Source organism: Oncorhynchus kisutch, linkage group LG23, assembly GCF_002021735.2.
Source record: "Oncorhynchus kisutch isolate 150728-3 linkage group LG23, Okis_V2, whole genome shotgun sequence".
Lineage (NCBI taxonomy): Eukaryota > Metazoa > Chordata > Actinopteri > Salmoniformes > Salmonidae > Oncorhynchus > Oncorhynchus kisutch.
The window spans coordinates 11,554,010-11,568,970 of NC_034196.2; the positions used below are offsets into that span (position 1 = coordinate 11,554,010).

Genomic DNA, 14,961 nt, shown 5'->3' on the forward strand with positions numbered 1-14,961 from the left:
TTCATCTTGTGTGTCCCTTCTATGACAACGACTTATTTTTAACAAGAAAAAGTTTATTAATTTAAAGACAAGCCACAAATTAAGAAAACAACACTAAGCTAGCCTGAGCTCAAGTCTGAAATATTCAGAAAACCAAACTACATGTCTTTAATAGTTCCTATATTTCCATCATTACGACACACTGAGGGCTCTATTCAATCTATCGCTGAAGCTTTACAGATTGCGCAATAGAACTGTAAAAGTTATTTCCGATTGAGCCGACATATGCAGCATTTACCGTGAATGCAGTCTCCGCTAACGTGGGAACATTGCCTTTAAATTGAATAGAGCCCTTGGCCTTAATGTTAATATGCCTTTATAAATATAAAAGTTCCACAGTTTCATCTTTTATGTAAAATACACATTACAAATCACCCTACACTTATTGGTTTTCTCTTGCCAATTTCAGAAGATAGTATATACTAAGACGTAACTTGAAACAAAAAGAAAGTCACATGATATGTATATATAAATACAATACATTATCCAAAACAAGAGAAATCACAAAAGTACTTTTGCCAACATATCAGATGAAATAAAACTCATCCAAAAAGAACAAAACAAATATTTAAGAGAAATAAATATTTCTTCCCATTTTGTCTATATTTACATCTTAGGGGGAAAGGGGTTCAAGGAAAAGGTTTCCCTAATATCCACTGCCAAATGCTTGTGCTTGCATTAGAGCGTGCTACAGTGGGCCACAACTCACTAGACCGTCAAATGGCACTTAAAATAGATCAAGAAAATATTGAAAATCAAACTGAATAAAGCCACCATACAGCAATCAGTGAATATCATACAACAAAAGGAAATGATAATGATAGTACAGTGTTGCCATTGGCAAATATCCCAGTCCAGTAGTACTCCAATCTTTCTCTTAGTTTAGTGATAATGTAAATCTGTAGTAGTTCTCTCCTAAAGCTCCATCCAACAGCAAATATGTGGAGAAAGCCCCACCCAGTGTAAACTCATGTTTGGTCATTGGTCAGTGACAGTTGACCAGTAGTCAGTTGGATGAGGTCAGAATTAAGGATAGGACTGTACGATCCCATAGGCCCATATCCTCTTCTCCATGTGAGCAGCCATTTTCACCTCTTCCATAAAGTCTGCTCTAAAGAGCCTGTGTCTGGAGCCATGGAGTCAGACCAGAGACGTTAGGCCCAGCTGTCTGGGTCAAATTAAAGGCACTGGAGTCTTGTGGATCAGTGAAGCTGATGTATTCTCACCACTTCCAACTGACAGTTTGAGAATAGCTGATATGTTTTTCAGGATGTCAAGATTGTATCCTTTTCATTTTTTGTTGTTGTAGTTGCTGTATCAAACCTTTTAGGTTAGAAATGGGCTCAATTAATCAAGGCCCTATTGTCTTCTAAACGCCACACGTTGCCAGGAACCATCAGTGACGTAAGACAATGGGGAAGGACCTATAATATTTTTTGTTCCAAACAAATAAACGTATTAATTTTTGTGAATGGTTATCTATGATTACAACATAATTTGTGTTGACAGAATTGGCTTGAGTCCAGTTTTGAAACAGGCAGGTTTGATGAGGTCGCAGAGTGAATACAGCATTTACAATCTGGCACATATTCCAAAGAAAACCAAACACAAAGTAGACGAACCAATAGATTCTAGCAGCACAAAAAGGCATGCAAGATCAAAAAAAGCACTTTCAAGATTCTAAAGCACATCTGTAAGCTATTTGCACTCCAGGCACAAATGAATACACAATTCATCTTAACATCTTCAGTATTTTCCGGACAAAAAGGTCAATGTTCAAAGTTCAAGAGCCATCTCTAATGACATGTTAGGTGACTGACTGTACAGTCAGGTTGAGTAAGATCTTGTAATTTCTGTGTGGTCAGAGTTTGACATGTAAACAAATGCCCAAAGCTTTCAATAACCTGTAAGCAAGGTCAATTGCCTTTTCAGTCTAAAGTGAATGCACTTTATCTTCAGTGAACTAGTAAAAGGCATTATCAGTAGAATGGCCCTTTCTCATAAATCACACATGCACAATCTGCTAAGTACCATATATATATCTAAAGAAAATGTAGTTGATAAAATAAATTAATGATCCTCTGAAAACATAATTTCCAGTTTTTTAGCAGGTACATTTTGTTTCTCAGTAGTAAAAATTGTCAGAACTCATACACTACAAGACCAAAAGTATGTGGACACCTGCTCGTCGAACATCTCATTTCAAAATCATGGGCATTAATATGGAGTTGGTCTCTCCTTTGCTGCTATAACAGCCTCCACTCTTCTGGGAAGGCTTTTAGGCCTGGCTTGCATTCAGCCTTCCGATTCATCCCAAAGATGTTCGATGGGGTTGAGGTCAGGATCTGTGCAGGCAAGTTTTTGTGCTGACGTTGCTTCCAGAGGCAGTTTAGAACTCGTTAGTGAGTGTTGCAACCGAGGAGAGACGATTTTTACGGGCTACGCGCTTCAGCACTCGGTGTTCCCGTTCTGTGAACTTGTGTGGCCTACCACTTCACTTCGGAGTGGTTGTTACTCCTAGACGTTTCCACTTCACAATAACAGCACTTAGAGTTGACTGGGGCAGCTCTAGCAGGGCAGAAATTTGACGAACTGACTTGTTGGAAATGACGGTGCCACGTTGAAAGTCACTGAGCTCTTCAGTGAGGCCAAACTACTGACAAAGTTTGTCTATGGAGATTGCATGGCTGTGTGATCGATGATTTTATACACCTGTCAGCAACGGGTGTGGCTGAAATAGCTGAATCTACTGATTTGAAGGGATGTCCACATACTTTTGTATATATAGTGTAATTTCATTTTCAAGACTGGTATGGATACGTGTGCATAACTTAAGAATAACTTCTCAAATAGTCAAACAAAAGCACAATAAATACCAATAAATAAAGTCTAGGCAAAGCATTGGTGCATACAGTTCTCCAGATGAGAGTTAAACAAAAAACAGAAAAGTAATTTCAGTTGTATCAACAAGATTCTTCCAGTTCAACACCTTTTGCCAGTGTGTTGTCCATTTCCTAAAAAGCGATCAATAACAGTTCAAGTACAAAATGTGTATCCAGTGTCGTCAGAAGCTGGTCCCATGCCCCCGCCAATTTCACAGTCAATCGACCAATCACAGAAGAGCTAGCTACCAACGAAACAACCACGGATGACAGATCAACCACATGAAAAACAAAACAAATAAAGATGAATACATACGTATTGTATCATCCTTATATATATCTATCTATATATATATATATATTTAAATATCAGAAAATATCTACTTTTGGTCCACTATACAAAAATGCACTTTACAACCGATAGAACAAGAGATGATGATGTGGACTGAGGACTGAATGGGCTAAAATGACAATGTGTATTTTTAGCTATGTAGTGTGAGAGGCATATAGTGTTATTGTGGTGTGTCGTGGGAGTAGAAGGATACATATGTGTGTGAGAACAAGGTTTGGTGACGTGCTGCATGTGTTAAAAGGCTGGCACCGCTGGTGTGAGGTAGGGTGACTAGTGGGTGTGCGCAAAACCCACGCTCGGACTCATTCATCCACAACAACCACAACGGTTACGCGCAACCATCATCTCGATCAGGTCGAGCGCTCACGTCGGCACACGCGCACGCTTCACCCGATTGCACATGCCAAAGCAGGAGCAGGCCTCGAGAGAGAGAGAGCAGGAACGAGGCAACACACCCACATCAGTGGGAAACCGAACAAACAAAAAGTGATAGAACCGGCACAATCCAGAGAAAACTACAAGTACCTCTGAACCTGCACCTCCCCAGCCTTCAGTAACACCAACGAGCCAGCCCAAATCCAGCCACAAGTCACCAGAGAGAGGGCCAAAGCTGTGGCTGGGACAGTAACGCAGAATGTACTATCCCTCCCCACAACCACATAATCAGTCAGGACTACATGGACAGCTGCAGTAAGGGTTATTAAGGCACTAGGATGAAGCCGAGGTACATAGAATCCCTGACATTCAGTCTGCTCTGCAACACCACCCACAGCACTGTTGGGACAGGAAAACGGGACACGCTGCAGCCTCGCCGGGACCACTGTGGCGGCCATGATGGCTCTCACTCTCTGCCAGTTTCCTCTGGATGGTTTGTTTTTTTGGTCCATTCACAATTTAAGACATCTACCAAGATAGAAACTACAAACACACACACTGAGAACATGTCGGTAGATTATACGAGTCTTAACTAATTACATTTTTATCACACTATAGGATCTAAATCCAACCAAACCAAGGCAATAAGTCAAGAGCATCCCATACGATGCATGAAGTGCGTAGAAAAGCTAGTGTTGTAGTGGTATAGTACATCCAGTCCGTCTGTCTGTCTCGCCTTGTGTTTCTATAGAGTAGCAGCACGCATAAGAGTACGTCTTTCTTCAAGGGCAGAACAAACTTCACGGCTAGAAGTCATTAGGGGTTATCAGGGGATCATGGCTACGATTATACACTATTCAATAAATCATAGAACGCAAAACAGCTGCCACATCACAAGCAATCATACATCACCGAATGTCATATCTAAACAAAGGTTTGAAATACACAAAAAAGTCAACAACAACAAAAAATCTCATATCGTTCAACTCAATTCTGTCCTTAACTGGAATGTGTCCATGCTTTCTCTGTAAGAACGTATATCACCTCATGATTGGGAGGAATATCTGCTAATGTGAGAGAACAGCACCTCTGTTTTGTTTATTATATATGCACTACATACGAAACAAACCGATCTAAGAGTGAACCAAGAGTACTCTTATCAATCACATCGCTCATCTGGGGCTGGTGGCTTGGATTTGAGCTTTGAATATATACCCTCCCCTCTACACAGCTAGGGTCAGTCAGTGTCTCACATCTGGCAGCATCTCATGGGTCACCCCCCCCCCCCCTTCCAATCCTCCTCCCTCACCCAGCATCCACTCCCAGAGGACAGAAATATGGGATGACAGCAGACAGAGGTGGCCCGCCCACATTCCTATTCACATCCAGCTCTCTTAATCTATCCACGGTTTGTGTGACGCCAGTGGCTGTGGTCATGGTGATTTTCATCGTCCTCTAGTGGCCTGGGGGCGGAGGAGAGCAGAGAAAACACAGCACATGACAGAGGGAAATAGTGCAGACGTGTGTGTGAGACAGCGTGACCCATTGAAATAGAGAGGGAGAGACAGACAGATCAAGAGAAGAGTGGTTTGTGGGCGTCTCTCTCTTCAGACGGAGGCGTAGGTGTTGCCGGTGGCGCTGCAGTGGCGGATGGTGGGGGTGGTGGCAGAAGGGGTGAGGATGTGCTCAGCGTGGTCCTGGGGGGGCTGGGGCAGGGAGTGCAGGATACCCGGCTGCACCACCCCCACCACGGGGTTACAGCCGTCCTCCAGAGCCCCCACCTGAATCACCTGGATCACCTGGTGCTCATGCTGCAACTCAGCCTTCTCCCGCTTGGCCAGCGGCTCCCCAGACTCCTCCATGTCCTCCTCCAGGTCACTGTCCATCTCACTCACCTCGTCTGGAGACACAGACAAGGGGACAGGGTCAGTCAGTCAGACAGACAGGTAGACAGACAGACAGACAGATGTACAGGGTTAGAATGCCGACTCTTCAGGATTCTCATTAGTCAGGTTGGACCATTGTGTTTGCAGGAAAGGCTGATGGACCTGAAGACCCGACTTTGAATTGCATAGAATTCTACGTTGGGCAATAATGAGTGTTTGGATCAGGAAAGTTCTCTCTCACAACCTCTCTCTATAAGCCAGAATGCTGAATAAAATGATATTTTACCGGTTGTCTGAGTGGTTGGTCCTTTTGAAGGAACACTATATAAAACAGAAAATTATGTGGACACCCCTTCAAATTAGTGGATTCGGAACTGAGGCAGGACTACAAACATGTTTTAAACACCCTCACTAGCACATAGAAGAGAATAATTATATCTGGCACCCTCCCGTGCTACCAAAGGGCTTCGGAACATTTCAGACAACTCTTTGCCCTGAACAAGTACTTGAAGAAAACTTTCCAACGACAGGAAAATCTCTTTTTGTAACAACGCAGGGGTTCCAGGCTTATTTCCAGCAACATCACAAACTGTTTTAGAGACTGACAGGCAGGGTCTGGTAGTGCTCCCTGTCAGAATAAGCAACAGAGGACTTGGAAACCATATCAACTCCTGTAGAAATGGCACTATGGTTATTGTGAGTAACCCAATTTACAGTGCCTTCAGGAAAGTATTCAGACTTTTCCCACATTTTGTTACGTTACAGCCTTCTTCTAAAATCGATTGATTTTTCCTCATCAATCTACACACAATAACAAAGCAATATCCCATAATGCCACTGAAAAACATCCCCATGCAGCCACCACCATGCTTCATTGTAGGGATGGTGCCCTATTTCTTAAAGATGTGACGCTTGGTTTCATCAGACCAGAGAATCATGTTTCTCATGGTCTGAGAGTCTTTAGGTGCCTTTTGGCAAACTCCAAGTGGGCTGTCATGTGCCTTTTACTGAGGAGTGGCTTCTGTCTGGCCACTCTACCATAAAGGCCTGATTGGTGGAGTGCTGCATAGATGGTTGTCCTTCTGGAAAGTTCTCCCATCTCCATAGAGGAACTCTGGAGCTCTGTCAGAGAGACCATCGGGTTCTTGGACACCTCCCTGACCAACGCCCTTCTCCCCCGATTGCTCAATTTGGCCGGGCGGCAATGATCAATGGAAACAGGATGCACCAGAGCTCAATTTCAAGTCTCATAGCAAAGGGTCTGAATACTTATGTAAATAAGGTATTTATGTATTTTATTAATACATTTGCACAAAAAAAAGTCAAGGGGTCTTTATACTTTCCAAAGGCACTGTATGTTCCTTTAACTCTGCCTTCTAGTGAGGTTATACAAACTGTTATCTCCTACCATTCTGATAGATTGGAGACTGTCAGAAAGTGTGGTTGTAACGTTAATAATTTGGTTGTTATTCTATTGGTTACCTCGAAGGCAGATGCCCACACTCATTGAATATGGTGCTTTGAAATGTTAGAGCAATCACAAGTAAAATCTTTCTCGTGATTGCCTCATTACTGAGCATTAAGATGATTGCATGTTTCTCACTGAAACATAGCTGTCATCAGACTTTAGTGCCGATCTTATTGAAGCCTCCCCCTCGGACTACAGATTTTCATACTCTATCAGCCTCTATTTTTACTAATGCTCTTAGCTCTATGGACATTTTCTTTGGCGACTTTGGGTATTTTGAGCATCATGCTGTACTGTTTAAATGTCAGCCACCAGTGATGGCCATAACCCTGTATAGGCCACCAAAGCACTGCCCCACTTTCTTTACTGGTTTATCTGAACTATTGCCTATTGTCCTTAAGATGATAGAATCATTGTGTTGGGCGATTTTAATATTCATGTTGACAAAGAGACTGACTCAAAGGCCATTGAATTTATGAATCTTTTGAGCTCTATGGACTTTATCCAACATGTTACCGGGCACACCCATAGATGCAGCCATACCAGGTTATTGCCAAGGGGCTTTGTATTGACATATCCTCTATGGTTGATGTTGCTTTATCTGATCACCACTGTGTATTTTCTACTACCTTGTTGCCCATAGCACAGGGTAATACTGAACGCATTATTAAGAAACACTATCTTACCTCTGAAGTTGCTACAGATTTGATTGAGTGTATGAACAATAATCCACCACCCATTCTGCCTTCATCTTGTGATGATTTAGTTGATAACTTTAATAGCAAATTAAGGGCAACCATTGATGCCATAGCTCCAGTAAAGTTGAAAAAGGCCACATCCAAACGTAGAGCCCCTTGGATAAGTGAGGAAACTAATCAATTAAAGAGAAATTGCACAAAGGCAGAGCGGAAGTGGTGAAAGTAAAAGTTGCAGGTCTATTATGATATTCTGAGAGCGCAAGTTGGCAATTAGAATTGCCAGACGGGCTCATTTTTCTAACTTGATCACTATTAATCAGAATAATTAGAGAGCACTCTTCTCGAGTGATGAAATGTGATGAGCTTGCGGCATATTTCATATTTTTTATTTGAGAAGTTGACAGACATGCGCAGGAAAGTGATATCACAACTTAAGCCTTCAACCTGATTTCTCAATCCTATCCCTACCACTTTCTTTAAAACGGTTTTTAATTGCATATCTGAAGAACTGCAAGCTATTGTTAATCACTGCCTGTTCACAGGCACTTTCCTCACTGCACTAAAAACTGCTATGGTGAAACCCCTTCCAAAGAAAAGTAATTTAGATTCTTCAGCTCTTAGCAATTCTCAACCTTCCATTCTTAAGAAATATTCTGGATGAATTGGTGTACAAAAAAGCTAAAACATTGTTTTAAGTGCCAACTGTATTGCCAACTGAAAAATTCCAATCTGGTTTTTGTGCCCACCACAGCACAGAGAAAGCCTTAGTTAAAGTGGTAAATTATCTTGACAGATAACAGCTCTCGGTCGTTGTACTCTTAGATTTAAGTGCTGCATTCAACACTGTTGATCATGTCGTCTTTCTGGACAGACTGGAGAGGTAGGTTGGCCTCTCAGGTCCAGTTCTAAATTAGTTTTGGACCTATTTAACCAGTCAATTAGTTTTTTGTGAACATAACTCAGAAAAAAACATATCACATGTGGCATTCCACAAGGTTCGATTTTGGGTCCGGTACTGTTCAGTTTATATGTTATGCCTTGGCAGCATTATCAGAAAGCACAGCATTGATTTTCACACCTACGCAGACGATACACAACTTTACATTTCTGTGTCACCTGAGGATTTTATCTCCACAGATAAATTATTGGACTGTATTACTGATTTAAATACTTGGATGACTCACAACTTCCTCCAGCTAAATCAAGACAAAAGGTACTTGGAGCCGAAGCACAGAGAGAAAATCTAGCCGCACATTTGAATTCACAAGCAATAAAGATAAAACACCAGATAAAAAAAACCTGTGTTATTTTAGATTGTGAACAAAACTTTGAGTCACACATTAGGAAAGTGACCAAAATAGCTTTTTTACCACCTGAGGGAAATTGCCAAGATGCGGCTGTTTCTCTCTCTGACTGATACAGAGAGACACATCCATGCTTTTACTACAATCAGGCTTGACTACTGTAATGCTCTCCTGTCTGGTCTACCTAAGAAAGACATTGGTCAACTGCAAAACATAGAGAATGCTGCAGCACGGGTACTGACCAAGGCCAGACGGAGATCACACATTACACCAGTTTTAAGGTCTCTGCACTGGCTGCCTGTGAGTGTTAGAATTGACTTTAAGATTCTTCTATTGTTTTTAAACCAATCAACGTTGGTTTGGCTACAGTGTTAGGGTGCATTTTAGTTCAGTTGTGTCATTCTTTTGTTTTTTGTGGGGCAAAAAAGTATTTAGTCAGTCACCAATTGTGCAAGTTCTCCCACTTAAAAATATGAGAGAGGCCTGTAATTTTCATCATAGGTACACTTCAACTATGACAGACAAGATGAGAAGAAAAAAAATCCAGAAAATCACATTGTAGGATTTTTAATGAATTTGCAAATTATGGTGGAAAATAAGTATTTGGTCACCTACAAACAAGCAAGATTTCTGGCTCTCACAGACCTGTAACTTCTTCTTTAAGAGGCTCCTCTGTCCTCCACTCGTTATCTGTATTAATGGCACCTGTCTGAACTTGTTATCAGTATAAAAGACACCTGTCCACAACCTCAAACAGTCACACTCCAAACTCCACTATGGCCAAGACCAAAGAGCTGTCAAAGGACACCAGAAACAAAATTGTAGACCTGCACCAGGCTGGGAAGACTGAATCTGCAATAGGTAAGCAAGCTTGGTTTGAAGAAATCAACTGTGGGAGCAAGTATTAGGAAATGGAAGACATACAAGACCACTGATAATCTCCCTCGATCTGAGGCTCCACGCAAGATCTCACCCCGTGGGGTCAAAACGATTACAAGAACGGTGAGCAAAAATCCCAGAACCACACGGGGGGACCTAGTGAATGACCTGCAGAGAGCTGGGACCAAAGTAACAAAGCCTACCATCAGCAAGGGCATTGAAGATGAAACGTGGCTGGGTCTTTCAGCATGACAATGATCCCAAACACACCACCCGGGCAACGAAGGAGTGGCTTCGTAAGAAGCATTTCAAGGTCCTGGAGTGGCCTAGCTAGTCTCCAGATCTCAACCACATAGAAAGTATTTGGAGGGAGTTTAAAGTCCGTGTTGCCCAGCAACAGCCCCAAAACATCACTGCTCTAGAGGAGATCTGCATGGAGGAATGGGCCAAAATACCAGCAACAGTGTGTGAAAACCTTGTGAAGACTTACAGAAAATGTTTGACCTCTGTCATTGCCAACAAAGGGTATATAACAAAGTATTGAGATAAACTTTTGTTATTGACCAAATACTTATTTTCCACCATCATTTTCTATTTTTGTCTGTCATAGTTGAAGTGTACCTATGATGAAAATTACAGGCCCCTCTCATCTTTTTAAGTGGGAGAACTTGCACAATTAGTGGCTGACTAAATACTTTTTTGCCCCACTGTATGTTGTGCAGTAAATATTTTGTTATTTTATTTCTGTAAAGCACATTGTGTTGCATTCCATGTCTGAAAGGTGCTGTATAAAAGAAAGCTTGATTGGAATTCAGCCAAACCCCTGACAGATGTATAAAATTGAGCACACAGGCATTCAAACTCCAGACACACATTGGCAGTAGAATGACCTTACTGAAGAGCTCAGTGACTTTCAATGTGGCACTGTCATAGGATGCCACCTTTCTAACAAGTCAGTTCGTCAAATTTCTCCCCTGCTAGAGCTGCCCCGGTCAACTGTAAGTGCTGTTATTGTGAAGTAGAAACGCCTAAGAGCAACAGCGGCTCAGCCGTGAAGTGGTAGGCCACACAAGCTCACGGAACGGGACCGCCGAGTGCTGAAGCGCGTACAAATTGTCTGTCCCCAGTTGCAACACTCACTACCGAGTTCCAAACTGCCTCTGGAAGCAACGCCAGCACAAGAACTGTTCGTCGGGAGCTTCATGAAATGAGGTTCCATGGCCCAGCAGTCGCACACAAGCCTAAGATCACCATGCTCAATGCCAAGCGTCCACTGGAGTGGCGAAAAGCTCGCCGCCATTGGACTCTGGAGCAGTGTAAACACGTTCTCTGGAGTGATGACGCTTCGCCATCTGGCAGATTTGTCCGTCGGACTGCTTTACCATCTGACAGTCCGACGGACAAATCTGAGTTTGGAAGATGCCAGGAGAACAGTACCTGCCCCAATGCATAGTGCCAACTTTAAAGTTTGGTGGAGGAGGAATAATGGTCTGGGGCTGTTTTTCATGGTTTGGGCTAGGCCCCTTAATTCCAGTGAAGGGAAATGTTACTGCTACAACATACAATGACATTCTAGACGATTCTGTGCCTCCAACTTTGTGGCAACAGTTTGGGGAAGGACCTTTCCTGTTTTAACGTGACAATGCCCCGGGCACAAAGCGAGGTCCATACAGAAATAGTTTGTCAAGATCGGTGTGGAAGAACTTGACTGGCCTGCACAGAGCCGTGATCTCAACCCCATCGAACACATTTTGGATGAATTGGTACACCAACTGCGGGCCAGGCCTAATCGCACAACATCAGTGCCCGAGCTCACTAATGCTCGTGGCTGAATGGAAGTCCTCTGGTCAATGTTCCAACATGTAGTGGAAAGCCTTCCCAGAAGAGTGGCGGCTGTTATAGCAGCAAAGGGGGGGACCAACTCCATATTAATGCCCATGATTGTGGAATGAGATGTTCGACGAGCAGGTGTCCACATACTTTTGTGAGACAAAATATCTTCAGAGTCGTGTTATCAACCCGGCCTTCAATATGTTGGTCTGCACATAGTTTGTATTTCCAGTTTTTATTGTCAATACTGATGCAATTCGCACGTGACAAATACTTTCACAATACGGATGAGCCGAACCGAACAGCAACCACTTCTAGCCGATTGCGAGGAAACGTGCTTCGGACGACTACATTCGGGTTACATTCAGCTATTGTTTACATATTGTGCATTACGTGCAACAGATGGAAAATACAAGCGACAGAACCAACAGGCGCCACAAAAAGTCGGGTAAACAGCCCTTTCTTGTGGACACCCTATCGCCACCTCCTACTGCCAAAAGGACCAACAGCATGTACAACTGTTAAAATAAGTATAAATATCATCTTACTCAACATTCTGCCTTGTAGAGACTGTCGCTTATTTTTTAACAGCGACTTCTTTCAGACTGATATTCATGGCGTAACCACAGTAACAGTCTGGTGTTTAGGCACGGCAACTGTTTAACAAAAGCTCCTTGCCTTTTCTTATGAACATCTTAGTATTAAAACGGAACTTCACAAAAATGTGAAATGATCCAATAGCTTCTCGACTGCAGCTGACCATAACATGTTTGAATGGGTAATAATTGAAACTGCTGTCCTCTAAGTTGCAGCACGTTGAGACGAAGGTAGAAGGAGGTACGACGCGTAACAAAAGAAGAATGACGCACAGCAATGCTGAACGGACATGGCTTCAAAGGGCTTAATAACTCCATGTAATGTGGAAGCAGAAGCCTACAGAGACTTAGCCTGTAGACGCAGCTTGGGGTTGGCTTACCTTTGTCCATGTAAGCAGGCGACATGGCGTTGAGGTCATCGAACTGCAATACATTAAGCAGCACAAAGAAACCATACTGAGACTGAGCCAAGGAGTAATGGGAACATTACAATTATGTGCGTGTGTGGTGTGTGTTCATTTCATCGGGGCCTTACTTCTCCCATGACACCGATGGGCGTCTCGCCGGTTGCCTGGGCGACGCGGTGTTCCACCAGGTAGAACATGTACTCGTCGTAGAGCAGGCGGATCAGGTGGAACGAGCCGAAACTGGCCGCGCTGCGCAAAGTCAGGTCTCGAATCACCATGGAGCTGACAAAGAGATGGACAACGAGATCAACCACTGGAAAACTGCTAATAAGCTGCCAAACCAAATCAATTGATATGATAAACAATAAATATCACAACACACTACTTAAATTGGTTGAGGGAGCAAAAACATATATATTTTGTAAGTGTGTACGTTGCATTTTCTGTGACTTGCGTTCCAAAATAACATGTTTTTTTTCTCACCATAAAATGTGGATGAATTGTATGGTACTCATAGAACCCATTCAATTTCTATGGACAGTACAGTAGCTGACCTGTAGAAGGACCACTTGAGCAGGAACTGACGCGCAGCCCTGGGGAAGCTGGGCCTGTCCTCGAAGGGCTGTAGGACCTGGGTGACCACGTTGTCCAGCCAGGCAGCCCACTGCTCCAGAGAGCTCTGCTGCTGCAGTGTGGCCTTGAAGTCCTGCTCTAACCTCTGAACCACACCCTCCTCACACTGACACACCCACGACGCCTGCTCCTAAAGAGAGAGAGCGAGGACGGGTCAGTGTGGGATAACACAAACAAACATGCAAAAACACAGATGCACACGCGCCCCTTGATGAAATAAACAGCAACCTCAAGCTGGGAGAGGACATAGAGATAATGACAGATGGCTATACGGTGGACAGACGTGTCCCTCTAACTAAATACACAGACAAAGCAGACCAAACCACATTCAGCCAGATGGAGGGACAGGCAGACAGACAGCCATCCAGAGGGACAGACGGACCTGCACATTGGCGAAGTCGACGCGGTTGAGGTCGCTGAGCATCTGATTGATCTGGGAGGTGTTCTGCAACACGGCGCGGGCTGCCTGGGCCAGGTGGTTCAGACTAGTGTAACGACGCATCGTCTGAGAAAAGGCACTAACAGCGGCAACCTGAGGCCAATCAAACACACAGAGGATCAAACAGCAGCCAATTAAAATCAGACCAAGGCCAGTCAAAAAAGATAAGAGAGGAAAGTCAGGATCAAACAAAATAGAGGCAATTTAAGTTTATTTGCCAATATGTGTGTGTGTGAGAGAGTGAGTGAGTGAAGAGAGAGTGTCTGTACTTTTGTCTGGATCATTCTCTGTGGAATGACGTTCATGGCATTGTTGAGCCAGCCTTCCAGGCTTTTGGCAAAGTTGCGGATGGCTTGAGTCAAGGCACCTAGAGAGGGAGAGATACAGCGGACAGCAGTCTATATAAAGATCACCATTTGAATTCTGATACCCAACTAGGAATGAGCGAGAAAGTGTGTGTGTGACTGTGTGTGTCAGCCACTCACTGGGGATGGGTCTGAGGACATCAGGGATGAGGATCTCCACTAGGGCCTGGTACATCAGGTGGTCACAGGAACTCATCCACTTGAGCACAGCCTCGTTCCTACAGAGCACCACCAGCCTGGAGCAGGGCAAACGGCCCTCAATCTCACTCATACCACTGTGGAGACGGAGTTCAAAGTTACACATACTGGATCAGATTAACCTCAATCTCACTCGGCCTACTGTGGGGGGGGGGGGGTTTGTGTCATTACTGAATTATGTAGCAAATAAAATATTAAACCCTGTAAACAATTCAATTAAACCAGGTATTTATTTGAAATAGGTGTTTATTTGCTGATAAATGTGTGCCGTTGCCCAGCTATTAAAAAGGGACAAGCGGATATTTGCGTTTGACTGATTGATTGAAGTTTTACATTAGTTACAGGGGTCGTGCACTGTCCCAATGAACTAACTCATCCATGTAAAAAATATAGTATATATATTTTTTTAATCGCACCAAAGTGCACTAGGACTTTTTTGCTCCTGCATGAGCGGAAAAAAATACTGATAATATGGAGCATGCACAGGCTATAAACATGTTCCAATATGTAAAAATAATTTCTGCTAATTAATTTACCAATATGATATTGGGCTCATTTCTCGAGGTAGAACTGATATTTTAGATGGTGTCAGCATTATTTTATTTTCACT

General features: G+C 43.2%; 1 protein-coding gene across 3 annotated transcripts in view; it reads right to left on the minus strand.

The window, feature by feature from the left end:
- Window positions 1-32: 32 nt before the first annotated feature.
- Window positions 33-14,961, minus strand: part of rfx3 (regulatory factor X, 3 (influences HLA class II expression)) — a 53,474-nt gene continuing 38,545 nt past the window's right edge. For all 3 annotated transcript variants that reach the window (XM_031803320.1, XM_031803318.1, XM_031803319.1), the window contains exons 11-17: window positions 14,274-14,428; window positions 14,058-14,155; window positions 13,732-13,881; window positions 13,271-13,479; window positions 12,845-12,998; window positions 12,690-12,732; window positions 33-5,548 (exon numbers count right to left, since the gene is read on the minus strand). In XM_031803320.1, the coding sequence (XP_031659180.1) occupies window positions 5,256-5,548; window positions 12,690-12,732; window positions 12,845-12,998; window positions 13,271-13,479; window positions 13,732-13,881; window positions 14,058-14,155; window positions 14,274-14,428 (1,102 nt within the window). In that variant the 3' untranslated portion in view covers window positions 33-5,255. The remainder of the gene's footprint in view (window positions 5,549-12,689; window positions 12,733-12,844; window positions 12,999-13,270; window positions 13,480-13,731; window positions 13,882-14,057; window positions 14,156-14,273; window positions 14,429-14,961) is intronic.